Source organism: Clarias gariepinus, chromosome 5 (assembly GCF_024256425.1).
Source record: "Clarias gariepinus isolate MV-2021 ecotype Netherlands chromosome 5, CGAR_prim_01v2, whole genome shotgun sequence".
Classification (NCBI taxonomy): domain Eukaryota; kingdom Metazoa; phylum Chordata; class Actinopteri; order Siluriformes; family Clariidae; genus Clarias; species Clarias gariepinus.
The window spans coordinates 14,484,432-14,510,433 of record NC_071104.1 but is presented as its reverse complement, the minus strand read 5'-3'; the positions used below and the strand labels follow the sequence as shown (position 1 = coordinate 14,510,433).

Sequence of the window (26,002 nt, the reverse complement as noted above, 5' to 3'; positions counted from 1 at the left end):
TGTTTAATAAAAAAATATATTTCTATGACATGTTAGTATAAATATCATGTAACAATTACAGAGTCATTTACCTTTTGGTAGCTTTTAAATTGTACTTTGTACTTGCAAATATTTACTGCAGCAGAGGTAGCTTTTGGTCTTCCTTCCTGGGGCGGTCCTTGTGAGAGCCAGTTTCATAGCGTTTGATAGAGTTTTGTCAACTGCAAAAGTTTTGAGATTATTTGGACTGATGAATGATTAACTGTCGTTCTCTTTGCTCTGAGTGTTTCTTGCCATAATATGGACAGTGGTTGTAGTAGCACTAATAGGGCTATTGAGTCTGTGACCGCTCTTCTTTACACAAAACAAATGGTCAAAACCACATTAAGAAGGCAAGTTTACTTTTGAGTTACCCTTGGTTTACTCAATTTAACTCTTGGCGAGGCGCAACTGTGAATTGAAAACCAGTCCAGGTGGCTCCCTCGTAACTCTGATGAGAGGATGCCATGAGTGTGCCAAGCTGTCATCAAAGCTAAATGTAGCTACTTTGGATAATCTAAAATATAAAACATATTCTGGGTTGTTTAACATATTTTTTATTTACTATATAAATCCATATATTTTCGCTCATTGTTTGGATGTTTTCAGTAATAATATGCAATGAAAAAAAACTGAAGGAGAAGGTGCGTCCAAGCTTTTGAGTGGTAGTGTAAACACACAGTACCAGTCACAGATTTGGCTATACCTTTTAATTTAGTGGACTTTGTACTTTGTAAAACAATGCTGAAGGCATCCAAAATATACAGGAATCTCATTTAAACAGTTGATTTTACTTTCGAACCATCAAAGCATTGCACCAGGCTCAACGTGTTTCCTTCATTTTTTTTATTTGTCCATTATTTAACATTATATTTTAAAGACATAAATTTATACTGATTTGTTGTCATGTGACATTTTCCTGTTTAAAGGTTAGTCCACGTTTCCTGCATACAAACTCTACAAGCCACACTGGGCCATTCAGCGCTATTGCAGAACTGATTGGTGAGTCACCATTAATTCCACATGTTTTATTACTCCTTATATGCCTTTGTCGGTGGTTTCTTACACATCTTTATTGCCCTATATAATAATGACTAGTATAAAAGTTGTGGTTTCTGAAGGAGGGGAATTTAGGGCCTGCTTTATTGCCAGCTGATAATATGAATATTAATAGCCAATAGTCCCAACTTTGTTCCAGATTGCTTCGTTTTTCTTCAATAATACACCTCCTACTTTAGGTGTAATTTTAATGTTTCAGCAGATATGTTGCTGGTATGTTTTTTTACAATTTTTCAAAAATGTATTTTAATTAGCCATTAAGATAGCGGCGAGGGTGGGGGGTCGCTTGATGGCTATGGTGTTGCTGAGCTGCCAGTGTTGCTGAGGCTTATGGATGATACTCTGTAGACCCCAAAATACATGCTTGCCTCACACCACCAGGTTTGGGGGAGGGGGGGAGGGTCAAATCTCATTTTCGGTGTATGTGAACGTTCATGTTCTCCCCATTATTTTTGAGTTTCCTCTGGATAATATCTTGGTTTATTCCATATTCCAAAGGCATTTGGCATTTCTAAATTACTCAGTGGGTTGGCAGTCCCCTGCCTTGTGTCCTGAGTCCCCCGAGAAGTTGTATTGGTATAAATGCTATGCTATTATTTTATAGACGGGATTGCATTTCATAAGATTGTTTCAGTTTCATTGTTTTATTGCACTGCACCTATTTATTTTTTTTTTTAATCTCTACAGATGTTTTATTTCCTATCGTTTTTCTCAGGACACATAATCAGTGGTTTTGTGTTGTTGTTTTCCCAGAACAGTTCTTAGCAGTGGATTTGCCCACATTGTTTCTTGGGTTGCTTGTAGATGGAGTTCAGAGTACAAAGTTTTAAAAATATTGTAGTTTCTGGGAAACATATGCTGCTTCAGATCTATAACAGCTACAGGGCTTTCAGGACATGATATCCGAAACCCTTCGAAATGTTTGTGAAGTTTTTAAAGAATACTGTCACAGCTGACTGCTTTTCCAATACACTGGAAAGTCAGATTGGATTAATATGATCCTAGTTTGCTAGTTTTTGTAGCAACCAAACATTCCACACTCACCACTTTGTTATAGCTTGGTGTTCAGGGAGGTCTCCATTGTTTAAAACAGACACTTCTCTTTCCACCTCTATTCAAACAAGTATTACCAACAGAAGAACAAGTACAAAGAGAGCATGGGTACATTCGAGTTTGGTTGAAATCGAAACTCTCATTTGGCAGTAAAATAAAGCCAACATCAGGACCCTTGGAAAATTCTGTTTCTTTATTATTATTTTTCTTTTTTTAAATTTGTGATTCTGGACATTTTTGCAGCATTGCCTGTTCAGATAGCCTACACTAAATATGAATTTGTGCATTCAATATTTGCCATCCATTTTTATTTTCCATTAATTAGTAGTCAAAAATATGCAAAGGATGTGGGATGGTGAGCATCACGAGCCTGATTTGCACCAAAAAAAAAAAAAGTTCAGCTGAATTCAACCTTATGCAAATTAAAAGCAACACCTTTTAGTACGCGAACATCTAATCATGGCTTAGGAAGTACTGTAACAGGATTATTTTGTTTTGGGGTGGGTTTGCATTTATCTGCATTTAGATAGATGTAACTAGGAATCCAAAGAAATGGGGGATAGGAAAGTAGTATCAGTGATAATCAGATCCTTTCTGTATTTTCTTTTTGACAGATAATGCTTATGACCCAGATGTCAGTGCAAAGCAATTTTGGATTGATAAAACAGCAGTCAAAGGGCAGGACTGCCTTACCTTCACAGACAATGGAAACGGCATGGACTATGACAAGATGCACAAAATGCTCAGGTAGGGGTGTATTCATGAAGCCAGAATTATGCATCAGAGGTCAACTAAGATCATGCAAATCATAAATTCACTTAAACTCCAAATTCATAAAGTACTTTCTTTTATTTATAATATTTTTATATAATTGAGTATGATATCTATATTTTTATTTCTCTCTCTTGCTTTTTCTCAGTTTTGGCTTCAGTGATAAGCAGACGATAAAAGGCCATGTCCCAGTGGGTCTTTATGGCAATGGTTTTAAATCAGGTTCCATGCGCTTGGGGAAGGATGCCATCGTGTTCTCAAAGAAAAACAACATCATGTGTGTGGGTCTTCTGTCTCAGACTTACCTTGAGAAGACTGAAGCACAGAATGTCATAGTACCTATTGTCGTGTTCACCAAAACCGGAGAGCTTGATATCCTTTATGTAGAGAGACTAAATATACTATAAATTAGAGAAACAGAGCAGGAAACGTTTACTACTACAGAAGTAAGAAGGTTGGATATTGAAAGCAGCAACTGCCTACACAAAGTTATCATTCTGTACACTGGTATCAAGGTCCCAAAGGATAAAATCCCAAGGATAAAAATTCCAAAATGAGTTGAGAGTTTAAAGGTTTCTTAATTTTAAAGGTTCTTATGTGCAGTTTGTTCCTTAACTTTGCTGCTCACTCAGTGTCGAACAGGAACATAAAGAGAGTCTTGATGATATCTTGAAATATTCTCTGTTTAACACAAAGGAGGAACTGCTATCAGAGTTTAAAGCCATTGATGGTCCATATGGCAAAAACTCCAACGGAACCCGCATCATCATCTGGAATCTCCACAGGTGAATAACATATCTTGTAACAATAGTACCTGTCGAAGGGGAGGCATATGATAGGCAACAAGTGAACAGAAGGTACTTAAAGTTAAGTTGTGTTGGAAGCAGGAAAAATGAGTGATTCTGACACAGAAATTATGATGACTAGATGACTGGGTCAGAGCAACCCCAGAACAGCAGGTTAGTGGGGTTTTCCCTTTATGATTTGAATATTACTTTAACATGTACCACATACCTAAACAGTGTTGCTGATCAAGTATTTTCTTTATAGAAATTGTGCCTAAAAAATTGTATCTAAAACAATTATATCTAATGAAGTGACTTCTTTCAGCATGATACTCTGCTCACAGTTTAAGACTGTGAAATCAAAAGTCAGTGGAAATCTTTAGGAAGTGCTCGACAAACAAGTCCGATCCATGGTGGCCCCAACTCATGACTTACAGAGATCTGCAGTTTATATCTTGTTTCCAGACACAAGTGTCTACATAGTGGATTCCCTGCCTTGATAAGTCAGAGCTGTTAGTGGGGTGTTCCCTTTATGCAGTGGTTAGTACCTATCAAAAATTGTCCAAAAAAGAACATCTGGAGGAACTATTGACAGGGTCATGGGTGCCCAAGGCTCAATGATGCTTGTGGGGAATAAAGACTAGAATATCTGTTCCAATTCCAAAAAAGGGCTACAGTAGCATAAATTGCTAAAAAAGTTCTAGATAGAAACTTAATAGAAAGGTGTCAGAACCCACAGTGCATCACAGTTTGTTGTGTATAGAGCTGTGTAGCCACAGACTGGTAAGAATGCCCATGCTGTTGCCTGTTTACCGCTAAAGACACCCACAATGGGCATGTGACCATCAGAACTGAAGCTCAGAGAAATGGAAAAAAGTGTCCTGAAGCATTATTTTTTTTTTCTTTTACATCATTTGGATGGTCAGGTGCACATACATTGCTTTCCTGGGATAGAGATGTTACTCGGATACATTATGGTAAGAAGGCATGCCGATGGACTCAGTGTGATGCTCTGCTGGGAACATTAAGCCCTGGCAATGATTTGAATATTACTTTGACATGTACCACATACCTAAACAGTGTTGCTGATCAAGTATTTTCTTCATAGAAATTGTGTCTAAAAAAATCGTATCTAAAACAATTATATCTAATGAAATGACTTATTTCAGCATGATACTGTGCTCTGCCACACTAGAGGAAAAATAAAAAAATTCAGAAGCATGTCAAAGAGTTTAAGACTGTAAAATCAAAAGTCAGTGGGAATCTGTAGGAAGTGCTGGACAAACAAGTCCGATCCATGGTGGCCTCAACTCATGACTTACAGAGATCTGCAGTTTATATATTGGTTCCAGACACAAGTGCATATGTAGTGGATTCCCTGCCTTGATAAGTCAGAGCTTTTTGATGGCTCAAGTGGGACACCATATCAGACTGGTGTCTTAATGGTATGGCTGATTTGTGCATAATACTGAGAGTGCTTGTATTAAATACAAATATCTTTACTGGACTCTTTATAATAATCTATGTTCTGCTGCAGAATGTCATCAAATGAATTGGAGTTTGACATCACAAAAGATCGTTATGACATTCGGATCCCTGTCGACAATAGTGAGAGCTCGAGCGATCCAAACATGAAGCCAGAGCATGAACCAGAGTGTAAATATTCGCTGCGGGTGAGATATAAACTAACAAATATTTAAATCGTTATTTTTTATAGTATGTCTGCTCACTAAACAACGGTGTTAAAAAGCACATGATCGCATGTGTGTTTATTTTTGTTTAACTTAAGGCATACAGCAGTATCTTGTACCTGAAACCTAGAATGCAGATTATTATCCGAGGGCAGAAGGTGAAAACCCAGCTGGTCTCCAAAAGCCTGGCAAACGTCTTTAAGGACTCATACAAGCCTGCATTTCTTAGCGTATCCTTTTAAAAAAAAAAAAATGGCTGTAGTATATAGCATGTTGTGGCTTTTACTCAATGGCTTTTGAGTAAGTAAGATTATTACTGCACAGTGTTGTTTATGCCATGATCCTTAAGTCTCTGCCTCAGAAAAAAGCAATTAAAATCATATTTGGCTACAATACAAAAAGCCAGGAGCAGTATGGATTGATGATGTACCACAAGAACCGCCTCATCAAAGCCTACGAACGTGTCGCCTGTCAGTGCAAGGTGAGAATTAAAGCTTTTGTTCAAATAAACATCTGTAGTACGTTCTTAAAGAAACGAACATGAACTGGGGTGAAAACGTCTTATTGGTTGCACTGTATGTATAGTTTAAAAGTTGCAACGTACCATTCACACACATTGACATTTAGGGACTTTTCTAAAATCTCAGTCACAAATATCCTTACAAATGACAAATTCACACGAATCTCTCCGTTCCTATGAATTCAGACATTCGTGGCAGAGATCATAGTTTTCTACAGTCTCCTTAAGAAGTTGGTGCGGCTGCCAGTAGTTCTTAAGAACAATTTTTAGGCATTTTTTGAGGGAAAAAAAGTTGGCTTTTCTATCGTGCAGTGGCCGTAGAGTTCTTACAGCATTACGGTTGCTGTAGGACCTTCCTACAGCCTACATAAGTCGATCTTACTCTCAAGTAGGGGCCAGTGGTAGCTCAGTGGTTAAGGCATTGGACTATGGTTCGGAAGGTGCCAGGTTCAAACCCCACAACCACCAAGTTGCCACTGTTGGGCCCTTGAGCAAGGCCCTTAACCCCCAACTGCTCAGATGTATAATGAGATTTAAAAAAAAAAAAGTAAGTCGCTCTGAATAAGAGCGTCTGCCAAATGCCTAAATGTAGATGTAAGTAGTTGGTAGGAACATCTCCTGTCTGTCAGCAAATTTTGTTGTGGTATATAAAGTAGCGGCTATCTCTGGTGCTAGAAAGTTTGTGAAAATAATGAATTTTGAGATGGTAGTACCCTAGAGAAGACTGCAATTAGAACCCTAGATGTAACAATACAAAATTAATGAACAAATCAGCTGTTATCTTTTAAAACTTCTTAGCAGAAAATGAGGAAACGTCCGGGACCTCTTAAGAACGTCACAAACACCACATAAATGATGTACTGCCGCCTCGTGAACTCCTTACTTTTTCCTTAAAAATGCCCTATGAATGCCGAACAAATATCCATTTATACCATATTCACAGGAACGCCGTAAGATACTTATATAAACAACTTAAAGTGTCCTTGCGGCATACCTACAGCCACAAGTAGAAAAATGGTTCTGGAAATGTCTTCTGAATTAAATTGATCCATGAACATCATACATTGTTGTCAGGTTGTTCAGAAGGCACTCCTAAGCTGGCTGGATTTCATGCCATGTTCTGAGAAAATCTTGGACAAGACCATTAACCTGGCCACGACCAGGCTGTAAACACTGGATTCTTATAAGGTCGACTTAAAAAGACTGTAGGAAATTCTTAAAAAATCTTTCGTATTGTGTTAGCAGCCATTCGTATAGGTTTTTGTGACTGCTGCTTAAGCCTGTGTTTTAGCACATTTAACTGTAGAACCTGGAAGACATCAACAAGGACGCAAGGGGCATGCGTCATGACATGAAATACGGAACATTGAAATATGATAGTTTCCCAAGCTAAGGAACCAGCCAGAAGCCCAGGGTCACTGTTATGATACCCAATGCTGCCCATTATGCATAGGTCAGTCTAGGTTCTAGGGTTATTTCATGAAAGAAACTTTTAAATTTGGACTAAAACTAAGCAAAATCTACTGTATTTGCTTAGGCACAAAAGAGTTATAGTTATTGTTTTTTTCTGTTACCAGGGCAACGACACAGGAGTGGGAGTTATCGGGGTAATAGAATGCAACTACCTCAGTCCAATGCACAACAAGCAGGACTTTGATAACACAGAGGAGTACAGGTGTGTCTCGTAATAATACCACTATCAAATTGAATATCTTGTTCCATGTGAAAAGGGCAACAATATTTATGTATCAGTTATTTATGTACACAGAGGAAAGACTAATAATTTCCAGATTCCAGAATATGACACCACCATAGTGTGGAAAAAGACGGAATTAGATTCTATACAAGCGATAACTAACAGCTTTTCACATATGGAAGTAAACTCACTCACGTTGGTGCTTGGGGAAATTACTCGTCATGAGTAAGACATAAGGCACAAAAAAATAAAAAGATTTTGTAAGATTCTCTAGGCTCTGAAATTTAATTTGGTCAAACCATAGCAAACTATTTTGTACCTTACAATATCATAGCAATATGGAACGCTGTGTTTTAGTGAGATGAGATTGCATTTTTTAGATGATTTATGGATCTCATTTGCTTTTGTAGTGATGCCAGGTGAATTACAAAGTTAGTGGATAGAATAGTATCATGGTCAGTATTGTATGAAGCATTATGAAAAAGTGCAAATATCAGAACATGTAAAAAAGTGCACTGATTTGACCTTTTCATCCATTGTCATTCTCCACAATTAATTGCCTACATATTGCATTTCGTGTTGCTAAAATACAACCTGAATTCCGGAAACGTTGGGACATAATTTCAATTTAAATAAAATAAGAACTATACATAAGACAATATTTTATTCACAATAAAACATAAAGAACATAACAAATGTTTAAATGGAAAAAATTTAGATTTTTTATTTTTTTTCTCATGGTGTACCAGGTCCTCTTCTTTTTAAAACAGTTTGAAGAGGTCTGGGCATTGAGGTTATGAGTTTCTGGAGTTTTGGTGTTGGAATTTGGTCCCATTCTTGCCTAATAATGTTTCCAGCCTTGTTTGTGGTCATTTTTGATGTATTTTTCTTTTAATGATGCGCCAGATGTTCTACATTGGTGAAAGATCCTGACTGCCAGCAGGCCAATTCAGAACATTGTTTTTAAAGTATTCCACAATCTTTTACCGCACACTTTCACAGATTCAAAGGCTCTGCCCATCTTTACTTGTGAGTGACCATTTATAACTATCATGTTACAGACCCAATGCTAGATGTTCTCCCACCTAAATCTTTTTAAAATGTCTTGCACTTTCAGCCCTTTGTTGCCCCCGACCCAACTTTTTTGAGACCCGTTTTGAAATGGGTCCTTTTTGGATCTGACTCTTTTGTCTAGCACATCTTAAAGATGCTTAATAACATTGTGATCTAGGGAAATCTGGGCATCAACATTGTGAATTGTATCATTCTCCTTAATCCTTACCTGGGAAATGTTTACTTTGTGGTAGGGTGTATTACCCTGTTTGGAGTGATATGTGGGTAAAGTAAAATGAACATAAGTTTCATATATATGTGTGTGTGTAAATATATATATATATATATATATATACACACACTGTATATACACACACGCAGGCGGCCATCCAAATAATGTAAAAGAAAGCGTGATCCATCAGACCAGACCACCTTCTTCCAATTCTCTGTGGTCCAGTTATGATGCTCACCTGCCTATTGTATATGCTTTTGGTGGTATACAGGGGTTAGTATGGGTACCGTGACTGGTCTGCAGCTATCTAGCCCTGTACGCAGCTGTAATGGACCATAATACCTTTCTGTCAGAGCCAGCCTTAACTTTTTTAGCAATTTGTGCTACAGTGGCTCTTCGTGGTATTGGAATACACAGGCAAATCTTTTGGTGGCATATTGGCCACATGACCTGATGGATTAAAATTAGAATATCATCTAAAAGTTGATTTATTTCAGTAATTCGATTAATAATGTGAAACTCATATATACATTCATTAGACACAGACTACTATATTTTAAGTGTTTATTTCTTTTAATTTTGGTGATTGCCTTTCAGCTAATGATAAATTTTAATAATACTTAAGATCAATAAAAAAAAAGATTTTTAACACAGAAATGTTGGACTACTGAAAAGTATGAACATGTACAGTACTCAATATTTGGTTGGGTCTCACTTTGCATTAATAACTTCAGCAGTGTTGCGTGGCATGGAGGCAATCAGTCTGTGGCACTGCTGAGGTGTTACGGAAGCCCAGCTTGCTCTGATAGCAGCCTTTAACTCTTCTGCATTGTTAGGTCTGGTCTCGCACCTTCCTCTTCACCATACCCCATCGATTCTGTATGGCATTTGGGTCGGGCGAGTTCGCTGGCCAATCAAGCAAAGGGGAAATTATGGTACTTAAACCAGGTATTAGTATTTTTGGCAGGTGCCAAATCCTTATGGAAAATGAAATCATCATTTCCATGAAGCTGGTTAGCAAAGGGAAGCATAAAGTGCTCTAAAACGTCCTGGTAGATGGCTCACTGACCTTCATTTCCAGGAGTGGCTAGACAGTTGTAGCCCTTATGCTGGTGGCTCTTGAAGCACTGACTTGTGAATATCCCCCAAATTCTTGAACGGACTTCATTTCACAATCCTCTCAAGGCTGCGGTTTACCCTGTTGCTTGTGCACCTTTTTCTACAACAATTTTTCCTCCTATTCAGCACTCTGTGAACAGCCAGCCTACTAAACCAGTCTAAGAGACATTTGCAAGTGTTTAGCGTTAATTAGCTAATTAGAGTGAACTTTTTCACAACATACTGAGATACTAAATTTTGGGTTTTCATTATCTGTAAGCCATAATCATCAAAATTCAAAGAAATACTGTATATACTTGAAATGTATCAATCTGTGTGCAATGTATGTATATAATATACGAGTTTCACTTTTGTAATTGATTTACTGAAATAAATCAACTTTTTCTATTCTAATTCTATTTTATTGAGATGTACCTGCCTATGTTGAAGTTTATATTAACGGTTTGTGTATTTTGTATGTTTGTGCAGAAAAACCATACAAAATGTAAGTATTAAGCTGGAGGAATATTGGAAGGAAATGCGCTTTAGAAAAAACAAGAGTAGCAGTCTACCTGTTGAAGATATTGTGTGAGTAAAACCGACATTCACAAACACAATTGTACTTTGGTAGCCCATATATAATTAATGTATTCACAAAAGAAAACTAGTATGATGTATATCATATTAATGCAGTATTAATAGTTTTTGTATATTATTAGGATATTATCATATATATCAATATATAACAATAACCATTAATATTTATACATGTTTTCTTTTCCCGAAGTGTGTATAATTAATAAAAAAAAATTTTTGTCTCTCTCTCTCTCTCTCTCTCCATATATATATATATATATATATATATAGAAAAAATTGTTGTCAAAGATTTTTTATTATTTGGAATATATTTAAATAATCTTAAGTGTCATTAATTGTGCCAAAGAAATTTAACTTACAGAATGCTCAATCAATGATCAGATTATCAAAATATTTCTATTGGTTTGTTTAGTTGATCAAGTGTAAGCATTTCATTGTTTCATGTGTTTAGTTCTACTATAATGAAATAAACAATTCAGTCGTCTTTAATTGTACTGATTATTGTATTATTATATGATTACTAATAACTACTATGTGAAAATACCTTGCTGGTAAGAGAGGAGAAACAAGATGTTCTGAACAGGTCTGAGCTTACAGATAGTCTACAGTAACTCAAATAACAACTTCTTACAATCTTGTTGAACAGAAAATGTCTCAGAATGCACAACATACTGTATCAAACTATGAGGTACATTACATCAGTAAAAGACCATAATAAGGACGACTCCTGTCAACGAGTAACAGCTTTGTAACCTTAAGCACAGTCTCATTTAAACATGGCAGTAAAAGACTGAAGAAAACATTGATGAGGTGCGAGTTAAATCCTAACATTTGTGTGTGTGTGTGTGTGTGTGTGTGTGTGTGTGTGTGTGTGTGTGTGTGTGTGTGCACACTCTTGCAGGAAGCGACCAGATCAAAACTGGGTGCAGTGTGACGATTGTCTAAAGTGGCGAAAACTTCCTGATGGCATCGATACTGCAATGCTTCCGGATAAGTGGCAGTGCAATTTGAACCCTGACCCGCAGTTCAGGTGTGCTTAAGTCTGTATGTGTATTTGTGGATTTCTGTGTCAATCAGAGTATTCCTTTGTGTCTGTGTCTGTTTGGACACCTGGCTGTCACAGTCACACAGTCAGGCTCATATATTTTGGAACAAACTAATGTTTTTTGCCGTTTGCTTACTGTGTACCACCATGTTTAGTTTAATTCAAGGGGTTTGACCAAAGCATAGCATTAACCATTCAAAAATGTCCTTTTCATACAAAGATTTTCATACACACACCCCTCATTTTGTGGGGGCTCATAAATACGGAACAAGCTAACAATTACAAACACAAGGATTGCCTTTGATATTTGGATGAAAATCCTTTGCAGTCAATCACTGTCTGAAGTCTGAAACCCATAGACATGACTAAATGCTGCGTCTCCTTCCTCAAGCTTTGCCACGCATGTACTGCAGGTGTTTGTTGTGAAGCGTCTGTATATACTTCATTAAGTTGTCTCTTAACTGTTTACCTTGACAATGACACACATACCTCTTCAAGAGTGTTCTTGCCTTGGCTGTTGTGAAAGGGTTATTTTTCAACAAGTACAAAATTCTGCTGTCATCTACTTTAGTTTTCTTCCATGGTCCTCCAGGCCTTTTGCTGTTGCAGCTAATTCATTCTTTTTTAAGAATGTTTCAAACTGGTGTTTTGGACGCCCCCAATGCTATGTCCCTCATGTTTGTTTATTTATTTATTTATTTATTTATTTATTTATTTATTTTAATTAAGCCTAATGACGGTTTTTCTCACTTGCATAGACCTCAGATTCAGTGTGGTGGGCCCAAATGCCAAAAAAAAAAATTTGTTCCAAAAATTGTAACTGTACATGGATGTTGTTCAAAATATTGGCACAAAGATAGAATTAGAGAGTTGTCTAAAATGTCTTTGTATACTGTAGAATTAGGATTTGTCTCATCTGGAGCTAAGAATTCTAGACCTAGCTCAGTGATTAAGGCATTGGACTACGGTTTGGAAGGTTCCAGGTTCAAATCCCACAATCACCAAGTATAATGAGATTTAAAAAAATGTAAGTTGCCCTGGATGAGATGTAAATGTAACCTGTTCCCCCATGCGCAAATCAAGGTCCATAAAGACATGGTTGGCCTGCAGCAAGCCTTGACCCAATCATACTAAACATCTTTGGGTTCTTGTGGCTGAATGAGCTTAAATCTCCATAGCTCTCCTCCAAACTCTGGTGTCAGTTGACTCATGTTAGAATTTAATTTTCTCAGGAGTTGTTTAGTTGAGGAAGAGCCTGAGGATTCTGATGATGAAGAACCCAGATACCAGAAAACCTACAAACAGCAGTGAGTACTAAATCATTATTTACACAAAATGTTTCTTTAAATGATAAAAAAGTGATATTTTATATATAATCTTATATATGTGTTTTGAAACAGTGAGCGAAATCAGAAGTTGCAGATGGAGAGGAACAGACAGGTAATGTCCATTCTGGCTAAATTGTTAATTCTCTTCCAGTAGAGATCCAGAAAAACACTTAATTGGTATCTGACTTTTGAGGCGTACAGCCTTCTTTAAAATGTTTGCACCATTCAAATGTTTTTACTTTTTACTCTGACTAAAAGTCTTATCAGCGTACTGTGCTTGAAGTCTGCTTTAAAGGCATTTTGTACATCTCATGTCTCACAGAAGATCCAGGATCCTCCTGCGTATTGATAGCACCTCTATGTTAACAACAACAGCAGTCAGTTATTTTAAGACATTAAGGTCAGCGGTTCTGGAATAGTTCTTGCAAGAGTGGTATTGTCAAGTGTATTTGCAAATCTCTTTTAGCACCATGATGAAACTGTCTTTTGAAGACCCTTCTAGGAAAGCAAGATCAAAACTTACCTCTGCTGCAGAGGAGAAGTTCATTTAAAGTTACCAGCCTCAAAAACACCTATTAACAGCACCTCAGATTAGAGTTGTTATGAAGACTTTAAAGTAGCAGACACATCTCAATATCAACTGCTTAAAGGAAATCATTGCATATCTTGGATAGAGGAACTTCAACATTTTATCACATGAAATGCAATTAAACAGTATATACATTTAAAATTAATTTTTAATTGATTTTGAAGTTAGTGTGATGAACCAAGAATTGCACACAAAAATGTATATGTTACCGAATTTTTCCCTTGCTTGCTACTGGTCATTATAATAAATTATGTAATAATCATATGCTGTATGTCAGTACATTAATATGTTTTCTACACATTATTACTGATTTTTTTTTATTTTATATTGACTGTGGTGATTGTACATCAATCTGAGTTGTGCTGTGTCTGTTTCAGAAGGAGCAGGAGGAGAAAGGGGCAGGGAAGGAGGTTATCTTAGCTCTGGCCAAAGAAAACGCGAAATTGAAAGAGGACCTAGCGCGCAAGTGTAGTGTAAGAGAACATTTGCATTACCCAATAACCCACATTTTAGAAACCTTTTAGCACACTCCATGGTAGTTGCACCAAAATGCAGTGAGAACTCTTATAACTTTAAAAGGGAGAGTCCAAGTGAAATTACAAAGCATTTACAATGTTTATGTGTTTACAAACATTATGGACTTACAGCTAAACATTTTAAGAGACTTACAGTTAAACATTATGCAAAGCTGTGGGAAGGCAGCCTTTAGGTTGCCAAAAGTTTCAAGTATATAGAGAGACAAGTAAAAGTCTGAGACAATGCTAGATGTTGGGAGGAGATATACTAAAACTGAATTACCTCACCCACAATAAGGTATGTGCTTAAAAGTATAGAAACTGCTGATAAAATCTAACACAATGTCTGAACAGAGCCCCGCCCAAGGAACACCTGGCTCCCCCCACAATTCCAATCTTCACAGACGTGCAGGTAGGAGACTTATTTTCCTGCGTGTGTTCATACAGTATGTGTCTTAATTTATTGGGTATTGTTGTTACTTGTGTCAATCTATCCTTACCTCTACAGGCTCCAGATCTCCTGATGTTCCAGTTATTAGTCATGTCAGATCTCTAGCTACTACTTCAACAGGGTAATTGTCCTCTCTGTTTCAGCTGCCTATCTCTATTTACAGTAACATGACATTAAAAGCACCTGAATAATTAAATTCCTCTCTTATTTCAGGAAGAGATCTCTGGGGCCAATCCAAGAGAATGGAGAGATAAAACGAGCCAGAACAAGAGACATATTTGGAAGCAACACACAAGGCAGTCCATCATCATCCACAAACTCACCTGAGGTCTGTTCCTCACCAGTCATATTCAGGCCTGAGGGTGGTGGTGATCCAGCACCAATTGAGGATGATGACATTATGTTCGTTAAGGTCCTCAACGCACCTAAGTCAGCAACAGAAATATTTGACATTAATAAGGTAAAGTCAGAGTGTGTGGAGAGTAAGGAGGAGTTGGGAAAACAAATGGCGCGAGCTGACAGTAATAGTGCTGTGTCCATGGAGACAACAGCAGCAGCTTTGTCCTCCAACAGCAGCATCGGAACCCAGACCCATCAAAACCCAATCGTGAAACAGGAAGAGGAGTATTCAGAAACAGGCCAAGATGGAGAAAGCAATAGCATTCATAGCAGTACACGCAAAGAACAGAATTCTATTAATGCAGAAACAAGACTCCATCAAAAGAATGTACAAAGTCCAGAGGTCGAAAACCAAGACAAAAACAAGACTATAAGTGCACTAAAATCAGAAGAAGAGCTAAGCCATTGGGACATCTCAGATGAAATTAACCCAGGTTATCAGTCTTCAGCAAAACTGGAAGACTCTGTTCTTAATGTATTAGAAGCCCAGCAGCAACAGGACAGGCTGCTGGAACTGCTGGAGGTGGCAACAAAGGAGCGAGATGAGAGCCGCTCTCAGCAGCTTCTTCTCAGCTCACAAGTGGAGGAGCTGAGGAGCCAATTGCAGGAGCTTAAACAAAGCACACTGAAAAAGGAGCACAGCCACCACAGCACACAGACCAACCCCGAGGAGGCAGAAGACTACAAAGTGCTATACTTGCAGGCCAAAGAGGAGATAAAACAGCTCAAAGATCAGCTCAGTGAGCTGAAGGTGGAGAAAGCAGTGTGGGAGAGAAAAGGCCAGGAGGCTTCATTAGAGTGTGACGATGAGTTAGCTTGTCAGATTGACAGTCTGTTAAGAGAACTGGACCAGAGAAACAAGGAGCAAGAAGAGCTGAAGGAAAAGGTGGGTGGATAAAAGAAGTAAGAAATTGTTTTCTATTCTAGGCTCAGTGAATTGGCAACATGATTAAACCAAATATTCTCATGCACTAATGCAAGTTACCTTGCACATATACATTTCTTACAAATTGTGTGTCCATCAGCTTCAGAAAATCAAAATGTATTGATATTATGTCAGGGAAAACCCCTGGAAAGTACTTTTTGTGCCAAGGGAGTATGTCAGTGACTTAATTTCCCAGTGTGCATCTCTGTCACATGGCCTGATTGTCTTCATCTGTAGCTTATTTAGCTGTATAAGGGATTATGGCTTGGCATATTTGCAGATGTGAAGACTTTAATTCATTTTAAACCAGTGGTTCTCAAACATTTTCTTTTATTCCCCACTTTTCAAGCCCAACAAAATGATGACGAAATCGACCAAGTTTACTATTTATTGAAATATCAATTTCTAAACCAATAAGATCAAATAACACCAAGTTCAAAACAGATAAAATACACGTGCAATTGTTATAACAGGCTTACATTGTCACTTATCTAGAGCTTTCTTTCAAAGAAGTCGAGAGGCTTATTAACGTGACTGGGGTGTGTTGTCTCTAAGTGTCTTCTTACTTTGTTGGGTCTCATGCTGTCTGCTGCCAGCGGTTTAAGACACAAAACACACACGGGTCTCTCCTCTGCCCCCACCATCCCCACCATAAATCCAAGCACAACACAGGCTTCATCATGTTTTCCTTAGACTGGCTTTTTGGTTGATTAGGTTGATAGTGCTGAATCAGCTGAATGTGGAGATGAGTGGTACTTCTGCTGTTGTAGCCCATCCGCCTCAAGGTTGTGCATGTTGTGGCCTCACAAATGCTTTTCTGCATACCTTGGGTGGTTATTTCAGTCAAAGTTGCTCTTCTATCAGCTTAAATCAGTCGGCCCATTCTCCTCTGACCTCTAGCATCAACAAGGCATTTTCGCCCACAGGACTGCCGCATACTGGATGTTTTTCCCTTTTCACACCATTCTTTGTACTGTAAACCCTAGAAATGGTTGTGCGTAAAAATCCCAGTAAGGCCTTGTTCACACGGGCGTTAAAATCGAGCGTTTTTTTTGCATTTGTAGCGTCCGGTAATCGCGGATCAAGCGGCGAGTGTTTTCTACACATAGGAGTCAATGAGAGTGTTCACACGGGCTTTGGTGACGTGCGTTTGTCCGGCTGCACGTTTATACGGCATTAAAAAAACGTTGCATGCAGCTTTTTCTTGGCGTTCAAAACCCAACGAACGCAAGAAAACCGTTTCTAGTTCGTTTTCTGCGCGTTCATTTTACGCTTCGGAGGACCGGATATATCCCTTGATCCTACATGCTATATAGAGGGAAATGCGGAAAAAAGGCAAAATAAAAAAAATTTATTGTTGAAAAACTTACGCAGAGATTTTCATTTCTTCATAAACCACAAAAAAGACTTCCTTTAATCTGACGTTGTGCAGTCAGAGAGTGAACCCAGTAGCGGCGGGCTTTCATATCCAATTCCCGACACACTGCCCCCCACAGGTTAACACATAAACTACAATCTGGGCTGCAGGCTGACGTTAGACAGAGACAAACGAACGCCGGTGTAGAAGTCAATCAAGCGTCACTACAAAATGCAACATAAACGTCTAGGACGTTTAGAGCAAGCTCGTTTATCCAAAAACTTAACGCCCGTGTGAACAAGGCCTAACTGAGCAGATTGTGAAATACTCAGACCGGCCCGTCTGGCACCAACAACCATGCCACGCTTAAAATTGCTTAAATCACCTTACTTTCCCATTCTGACATTCAGTTTGTAGTTTAGGAGATTGTCTTGACCAGGACCACACCCCTACATGCATTGATGCAACTGCCATGTGATTGATTGATTAGATAATTGCATTAATGAGAAATTGAACAGGTGTTCCTAATGATCCTTTACGTGTGTGTATATTTCCACTCTACATTGTCTTTCAGCTACATCCACCTTAAATTATACATGTTTAAACGCATAAACACCATTATTCTCTACGGCGCAACAAATGATTAAGGGATCATCGCAAAATGCCGCACAGCAACAAATAGCGTAGAACGATATGGATCTTTCCTTTTGTTCAGCGCCTGAAGGATTAAAAAGCAACTTTGTTGCCACACTGGAAACTAGAAATGCCAGACTAGTACTGCATTACTGTATTTTTAACAAAAATATAGAAACATCAGCATACACATTGGAATAAACTAAATTACATATATAATACCAAATGTTTCCTCATATATTGTTCCTCTGCAATTAACATGCCGACGTTAAACCGTTCTTGCTGCACTATGGTTCCACTTTTTCTCTGATGTTATTTTAATTGTTTGGTTTCGAGTGTCCTATCTTCATTGTCAATAAAGAAAAGCATGAATTAGAATAGGTACTTTCCTATTATTTTCCACTAATTTCCTCCTGTTCATTGCGCCCCACCTGTCATGTTTGTATTCCCCACTAGTGGGGCGCGCCCCACACTTTAAGAACCACGGTTCAACAAACAAACCAAAACAAAAACTATAACATGACAAAAAAAAATACTTTAACTAGCAAAGACTTGACTAATAAACATTGCTAACGAACGTTTCGCACGTTTAGCCCACGGCTAAACAAGCTACAGGTGATGACAATCAGACCACGTGATGGAGGTGCACTGTAGGAAGTGAAGTACCTGACAACGTTTAAAATACAAAAACCAACCGACAACCAACCCACTATGCTGCATGTCCTGCAAGTCCAGCTGCAGATTAATGTTGTTAAATAATCCATCTATTTATCATGTGCAACCTTGGAATACCAGCGGCAGTAGTGGCAGGAGTCTTTGTACGATTTCACAAGTGACAACATCAAATTATTCTGTCTTGTATTGGAATTGACACTCTTAGCCTTCCAGTAGGGTGATCAGCAGTGGAATCAGTGCTTCGAATCTGTTCCATAATCTGTAAATGGTATTTCTGGCAACTCCAAACCATCTGGTGACCTCTGCTTGCTTTGCATCTAAAAATCAAAATGTTTCCTTTAATTTTGATACCAAGACATGTCATATGCAACATTTCTTTTGTCCACTTGTATATGTCAAAATAAACTAGTAAATTAACATTTAATATATTGTGTTCTCTGCTTGCACACACAGGTAGGTAGTCTAGAAAATGAGAAGAGCACTTTGTTGACCTGCTGTGAGAGCCTACGGAAAGAGTTGGAGGAGATAAAGAGTGAAATTGAAAAGGTGAATGTTAGTGTAGAAGATCGAGAGGTCCAGACAGATTTTCCCTCCTCCTATGAAGAAAGTACAGCAACTTCAGCAGAAGCCCCAAATTCAGGAAGAGGAAGAGACTCACATTCACAGCAGCATGAGACACAGGACAGACCAGAGAATGGACAAGAAAACAACAACTTGGAGACAGACAAGTAAGATCTTTGTTGTAGAACAGGTTCAGTATTTTTGTAATTTGTTTGTGGAATTCCGATTGATCTAAACCTGTAAATTATCGTACTGATAGTCATGGTACTGACATGTAATACAGTAACTCAACGTTTCTCTTCCTTTTAGGTCTAGATTAAGAGAACTCCGACAAAGAGTGGCGCAACTCCTGCTTACCTTCATCCCTGCCCTGGACCTGCAGCAGGTGAATTACGATTGCGAGGTCATCGATGAGATTCTCACTCAGGTTATAGATGAGATCATTCCCACAAAGGCAGCCTCAACATAAAAGCAGTGTGGCCAGTAGTTTGCAATCTTTTACAGGACATGAATCATTTAAGTGGTTAATGCATAAAGAACCACTAGCACTGGCTTGTTTTACTGTACATTAAATCTCTTTTTTTATTTCACTTGACGAGACATAAATTTGTTATCGTATTGTGTTTGTGTAAATGTAAAGAAGAATATTGCCATCTTGCGACTAACGACTGAGGAATGTATATTCTTGCTTTAAATTATAATACAGCTTGTTGGGCTAATTAATTCTAACTACTTTTTAAGCATGAAGGATTTTTTTGTTTCTTTGTTTTTAACACCAACCTATTTTCTTTTTTTATTTGAATGTACAACCTTGTTAAATGGTTCAACTACCTTTAAAGAATGTTTTATGCAAGGAAAATGAAATGTTTTAAGAACTTTAAAAAATCATGAATGATCGTACTGTAAGTGGAAATTTGATGCATTACAGCAATTACAGAAATGTTTAATAGTGAAGTAAGAGCGTTTTCACATACAGTGCAATGATAACTCTCAGGTTTGGGAATAAACAGTTAATAAGAAAACCACTAATTAATGAGGCTAATCTAAAAAAAAAAAAAAAAAACACATAAGCATAAAGATTGTAGTTTATTGGATAGAGTTTAGGGTCAACAAGGTTATGTGGCAATAAAATTCAGAAGTCAGATGACTGGCTAAATATGCTAAATGACCAGGTTAACCAGGTATCAATTGATTTTTTTTTCCCTTTCTTCTCAGATGGGATATTCCAGCACTCAAATTGTAGTTCTGGGAGTACGAAGAATCATTTTCACACATGAATTAGCCCAAAACCTTTCAATAGTGACTAAAGCTAAACACAGTCTATTGAAATAGCTCTCCCTCATCTTACTAGGCATATCAGTGGGAACAATTGAAATCGCCAGACTGGGCTGTGTGTCATGCTTGTGTGCATCATGGGCCTTTTTTTCCTGATCAGTGTAGAATTTTTTTATTAGCCCTGCATATGTTTGCAGTACTTAATTTATACCAGGACTTTTTGAAAGTAAGCAGGATTTTATGTCTCCAGTCACCCGAACGCTTCTATTAATTTCCTGATTTCACGCTTGAGTCTCAATTCTTATTTACTTCAACATACCCAAGTAACAGTATGAGCTAACTTACTTAAACATTGTTAAAAGCCTACCATTTGGAATGTTTATTACAAGAGGGCGATAAGATCTCTTGAGAAATACACACTAAAGTAAGGAAATGGAAATTATTATTAGAATTAAGGAAATGATGAAATCATTTCTTTCACCCATGCTGCGAACGACAGTCAGTGTAGATACTATATAGTTTAATGTCCCAGTGCTGCTAACGTTCATTATCACTACTCCTGGGATGACTTTTATCCAGTCAGATTACTCAGTTGGAACTAACTGTTGTATTAAATTGTGTTTATTTGACTGAATGGCTAACAAAGTTGTTACTAATGGAAACCTTGTTTTTATCAAAACATGGTTTAAACGTAACCCATGCACACATCTGCGGTGACATCCACAATGACTGGCACCCAAAACAGACTGTTACTCCAAAAAAAAAACTATTAATTAGCCTCTATAATAAAATAAGAAAACTTATTAGAAGAAGGAATAGAAATTAAAACAAGAATAAGGATTTTATTAAGTACCATGTGGAATGTTACCATTTCCAACATTAATTGATGAAAGAGTTTAGAAAATGCTTTTCTGGTAATTAGAAACAGGATGGTACTAAAATTATCTTCTGTATATCACAAGGTGCAACACTTTACATTAATCATTATTTTATAATCAGTATTAGCTGCGATATTGAATTTTATTGACAAAAAATTATATACATTTATATGGCTGTGGTTTTCAAGGAGTGACCCACATATCTTTTACGTTTTATCTTTAAACGTTTCAACAACTCATTTTCTGATGCCTATTACAGTTTCTTCCTTTTCTTGTGTTATTATTGCCATGTTCTGTTTTTGTAACTCTTTCTATTTGTAAATGAGGGATTTTAACACATTTTAGGGTTTAAATAAACAAAATCATCTGAGTTATTTCATATGGTGTAATTTTTTCCCATTGAAATATGTTTTTTATTCAACAAAATATTGTTTTCCAGTTTTACTTCCTTTTCATGCTAAGTAACAATAGCACCTTGTGACATTTAGTATATAATCAGAGATGTGTACTTTGTCATCCACATCAGGGCAGTGTACACAAAGTCATGCATTTATAATTCTATGCAACCAAATTTAGCCCTGTAATGTGCCTGTGCCATCCGGAAAGAAAACATTTGAAAGTTTGAATATTAGTTGAAATCAGTCAGTCAGTCAGTTCTTTGTCTGTGTCAGGAGTGCATGTCGCTCTGTCATGAGCTCCCAAGCTGAGGCTTGTGCTTAATTTGGAGCAGCGGAGCTCAACGCTGCATAATTTGGTATCCAACTTGTGCCAATAGTTGGTTATTTCTCAATCATGATTTAATCTACTTGCTTACTTATTTTTGTTACTGCAGTCGTTATACTGTGTGCACAAATGTAATCATTTCATAAGCATGCATTTCAGCATTCTGACTACGTTACAGCACATACAGTTAAAGCACGCAGACAGCGGGTCAGCGCCCGCGTCTAGTAACCCATAGCAACCATGGACGTTGGTTGATGATGTAGTTAGTTAGCTACAGAAGCGTTGTTATGTTTCTAATTCAAAAAGTAAACAGCTGTTGTAAATAACAGGGTAGTTCGCATGCTTGTCATGAACATTTGCAACCATTATACACATTTTAAGTTTTTTTTTTTATTATTCAGTTTTTTTATATAAAAAAAGCGTTTTGACCAGATGAATTAACGAGTTATTTAACGCGCGACTCTGGCTTGGCTGGGCCTCCACTGAGGCACTCTGGCTGGCCTGGACCTCCACTGAGGCTCTCTGGCTTGGCTGGGCCTCCACTGAAGCTAGCTGGATAGTCTGGGCCTCCATTGAGGATAACTGAAGAGTCTGAGCCTCCACTGAGGATAACTGGGGTGTTTGGGCCTCCACTGAGGATAACAGGGGTCTGGGTGCTGGCCCTTGTTTCTATGTCGAGCTGGGCAAGCTATTGCCACTTTGTGGCACCTGTCCCTATGTCGAGTTGGGCGAGCTGATTCTGTAGTAGTGCACCCACCTACAGCAGGGTTTGCATGCGGTTCAGATCATTTGTTGCCCGTCACACGTTGATCTGCTTGATGAGCTAACCTGCTACCTGTTGGAGTTCTAACCACCGCCGTTGATACTCCTAGCTTTCCACCCTCTGATGACACACAGACTGGGGTTTCTCCTTACCCTGGTCACCGCCTTGTATAAACATTTTGGTCCATTCCTCTTGGTTGGTGCGGGGAGACATGTCACCCTGAGCTCCGTCGTCCTGTGTCCTTGGGGGCACGCATCGTATCACTCACCATCTCCAGTCTCTCTCTCTCGATGCGTGGATGTTGCTCCACTCGCACTTGCACACTCCATGTTGTTCCGCCGGATGGCAAGCTGACTGCCCACAAAGTCCGCTTGCCCCGGCATCACAGTCACATCCCCCCACCACCCCCAAAATATTCATATAGGCAAAGCATATTCACAGAGGTGAATTTGTGGAAAGCCTTTAATAATAAAAATAGGACACAAAAAAACAAACTCAAAATGTGGAACAATGAAAGAAACAACGATAAAACTATACTGAAACCAAACCGGCAGTAATACGACTGACGACTAAGACAGGAACTAAGGTAATCGGCATGACGCAGAAAACACTGGTAATACACAAAAGTTTAACCGAACAGAACAGTACTTCTACCAAACAGGAACTGAGGTAAACGGCATGACACAGAGACACAGGTTAAACACATCATTACTTTTACCAAACAAAAACAGAACTGGAACTGAACAGAACAGGAGCTAAGGAAACCAGCATGGGATAGGGGTATTCCCTGACAAAATTCAAATTCAGAATTCAAATTTTATTTGTCACATACACAGTCATACACAGTACGATATGCACTGAAATACTTATACGACTGCCAGGGACCTTAAACAGAAAATTAAAGCCTATAGATAGGAAATAAATATGAATAAAAAGAAATACAATAGAATATAAATGTAACTAGGATAAAAATAGAAATATACTGTACAAATAAGAACATTCACAATATAGAAAATATAGATAAATAAATTTTAAAAATTTAGTGTAAAAAAAAAAAAAAAAAAAAGCCTGAGGATGTGCAAATATGCCAAAAAAGTGTCTTATTAAAGTGACTTATTAAAGTGTTTTGTGCAATGGTCCAGAAAATAAAAACATAAATATGTAAGTGTAGGTGTGCATGAATGTGTCCATAGTGTCCATGAATGTCCAGTCAATTCTGGATGTTGAAAAGATGGTATAAGTTCTGCATGGTGGTGTGGTTGAGAGACCTTATCGCCTGCGGGAAGAAGCTCCTCTTCAGTCTCCCTGTGTTGGCCTTCAGGGAGCGGAATCGCTTTCCAGACCGCAACAGAGAGAACAGTCTATTGTTGAGATGGCTGAGGTCTTTCACGATCTCCCTGGCCTTGGTCCAGCACCGCTTGCTGTAGATTGAGTGCAGATCAGGGAGCTCGGTGCGGATGATGCGCTCAGCTGATCGCACCACCCTCTGTAGAGCTCATCTGTCCTGCATGGTGCTGTTTCCGCATCAGGTCGTGATGTTTCCCATAAGGATGCTCTCTATGGTGCAGGAGTAGAAATAGTAGAAAAACAATAGTAGTGCTTCGCTTCGCAAGCACCACTAATGAAAAGCATAAAACCTTTAATACATTCACAGAATCACAATATACAAATTTTCTAATATATAATATACTAATATACATAACACAGCTTACTGGGAGAATTGGAGTACCGTAATGATCAACAAGTTTGATCAAAAATGTCTTATTTTAGATATGCCCTTACCATTTTTTAACGTTTCATTCCTAATTAGGCAGTTGCATGACAAAAAGGAGCCTGTCAAAAATAAAGTTACTGATATTTAAATTTTTATGGTAATATGGATTTAACTAATTTGTGTATTGTCTCTCACAATATTGTCTGTCTCAGTGCCGATTTTACACAGTGCAGGCATAAAGGCTAATTGTGTAGTTAATGTCTGTGCAAGGTAGCAGTATGTATGGTTGCTGAATTAAAGAGTGAACTTACTGTAAATGTATGTTTCTTTGCGTGATGCTTGTGAGAGTGAGTGTTCTTTGTCATTGGGTGTTCCTATGTTACGTGGATGCTAGCTGATGGCGGTGGGAGATTTAACTGTACCGCGAGCAGTTCAGGATGACTAGTCCACCATGTAAATGGAAAACAATGCCCACGGATTAACAGAGCATAATCTGTTTCTTATCATTGTTTAAGTCACAACAATGTGGTACAGTTTGCTCATACAGATGGTTTGTGTGTTTAGGTGTGTGATATTTTATTATGACAATTCTTTTAAAAATTAAATATTAAACACAAATAGTATGATAAACAAATGTGTATATGTGTGAGGTTCCTTTTAGCATTTAGTTTAAGCAAAAAATTTTTTTATACATATTCTAAATTGCAGAAGCTGAAATAACATACAGTGGAACCTGGGATTATGAGCATAATTCGCTCAGCAAAGTTCCCATAAGAAATAATGGAAACTCAAATTATTCGTTCCACAGCCCAAAAATATATGTACATAAAATAATTAATACAAAATATAAAGTAAAAATAAAACAAATTAATATGCACATTACTTAATTAATAAATCCCAACAGATAAGTGTTTCTGTTTATGTGCGCAGGCGCTGTGTGTGTGTGTGTTTTGGCCTCTCGTTATGTGTGTGCGTGCGTGTAATTTGACACCGTACCAGTTCACAAACACACACGCTAAAGGCAAGAGAGAGAGTGTGTGAACTGGCACGGTGACAAATGTGAGAAGGCTGAGTGGAAAAATAGACTTTTTTACCTTCTAATGAGACTTTCTTTTGCTTTACACGTGCACACACGTGTTATAATAAACAGTACACACGTGCTGTTCACACGCGCTTGCAAACACAAAATAAAATGTTTTACACGCGCACACGTGGTCACAGTGTTATAGTAAACAGTACAGGCATGTACGAATCTTAATTATACCAGTAAGAGACACGCACTAAGACCCAGCAGGGGAGACGATTACCCACAATTCCACAGCACAAGAGAGAGAAAAAACATTGGCTTAGTTGTGATCTTTGATCATCTTGGAAACACTCGCAAACCGCGCTACTCACAATCCGAAGTTTCACTGTACAGGTCTCACAACCCAACAGGCCGGCACTGGTAATAGACACCAGGCACAACTGAACTACAATGAAGGTGTTGAGGATGTAGGTAAGTTACACACACACACACACACACACAGAGAATTCGGCATTTAATCATCACGTTTTATTGGTCTGGACCTCTAAATAACTTATATTTATCTATTTTG

The 26,002-nt window shown here is 38.0% G+C and overlaps 1 protein-coding gene across 4 annotated transcripts in view; it reads left to right on the top strand.

Moving 5' to 3' along the window:
* Nucleotides 1-21,578, top strand: part of LOC128524005 (MORC family CW-type zinc finger protein 3-like) — a 29,261-nt gene extending 7,683 nt beyond the window's left edge. The window contains exons 2-20 of one of the 4 annotated variants that reach the window (XM_053496268.1): nucleotides 948-1,020; nucleotides 2,745-2,877; nucleotides 3,050-3,273; nucleotides 3,530-3,686; nucleotides 5,224-5,359; nucleotides 5,476-5,607; nucleotides 5,739-5,858; nucleotides 7,475-7,572; nucleotides 10,466-10,564; nucleotides 11,475-11,603; nucleotides 12,851-12,925; nucleotides 13,019-13,058; nucleotides 13,916-14,008; nucleotides 14,405-14,462; nucleotides 14,559-14,622; nucleotides 14,715-15,786; nucleotides 18,944-19,218; nucleotides 19,361-19,436; nucleotides 20,267-21,578. In XM_053496268.1, the coding sequence (XP_053352243.1) occupies nucleotides 948-1,020; nucleotides 2,745-2,877; nucleotides 3,050-3,273; nucleotides 3,530-3,686; nucleotides 5,224-5,359; nucleotides 5,476-5,607; nucleotides 5,739-5,858; nucleotides 7,475-7,572; nucleotides 10,466-10,564; nucleotides 11,475-11,603; nucleotides 12,851-12,925; nucleotides 13,019-13,058; nucleotides 13,916-14,008; nucleotides 14,405-14,462; nucleotides 14,559-14,622; nucleotides 14,715-15,786; nucleotides 18,944-19,218; nucleotides 19,361-19,436; nucleotides 20,267-20,383 (3,171 nt within the window). In that variant the 3' untranslated portion in view covers nucleotides 20,384-21,578. Of the gene's footprint in view, nucleotides 1-947; nucleotides 1,021-2,744; nucleotides 2,878-3,049; nucleotides 3,274-3,529; nucleotides 3,687-4,897; nucleotides 5,132-5,223; nucleotides 5,360-5,475; nucleotides 5,608-5,738; nucleotides 5,859-7,474; nucleotides 7,573-10,465; nucleotides 10,565-11,474; nucleotides 11,604-12,850; nucleotides 12,926-13,018; nucleotides 13,059-13,912; nucleotides 14,009-14,404; nucleotides 14,463-14,558; nucleotides 14,623-14,714; nucleotides 15,787-18,943; nucleotides 19,219-19,360; nucleotides 19,437-20,266 lie in introns of those variants that run through there. The other 3 variants (XM_053496267.1, XM_053496270.1, XM_053496269.1) reach the window with 3 other exon arrangements.
* The last annotated feature ends 4,424 nt before the right edge of the window (nucleotides 21,579-26,002 follow it).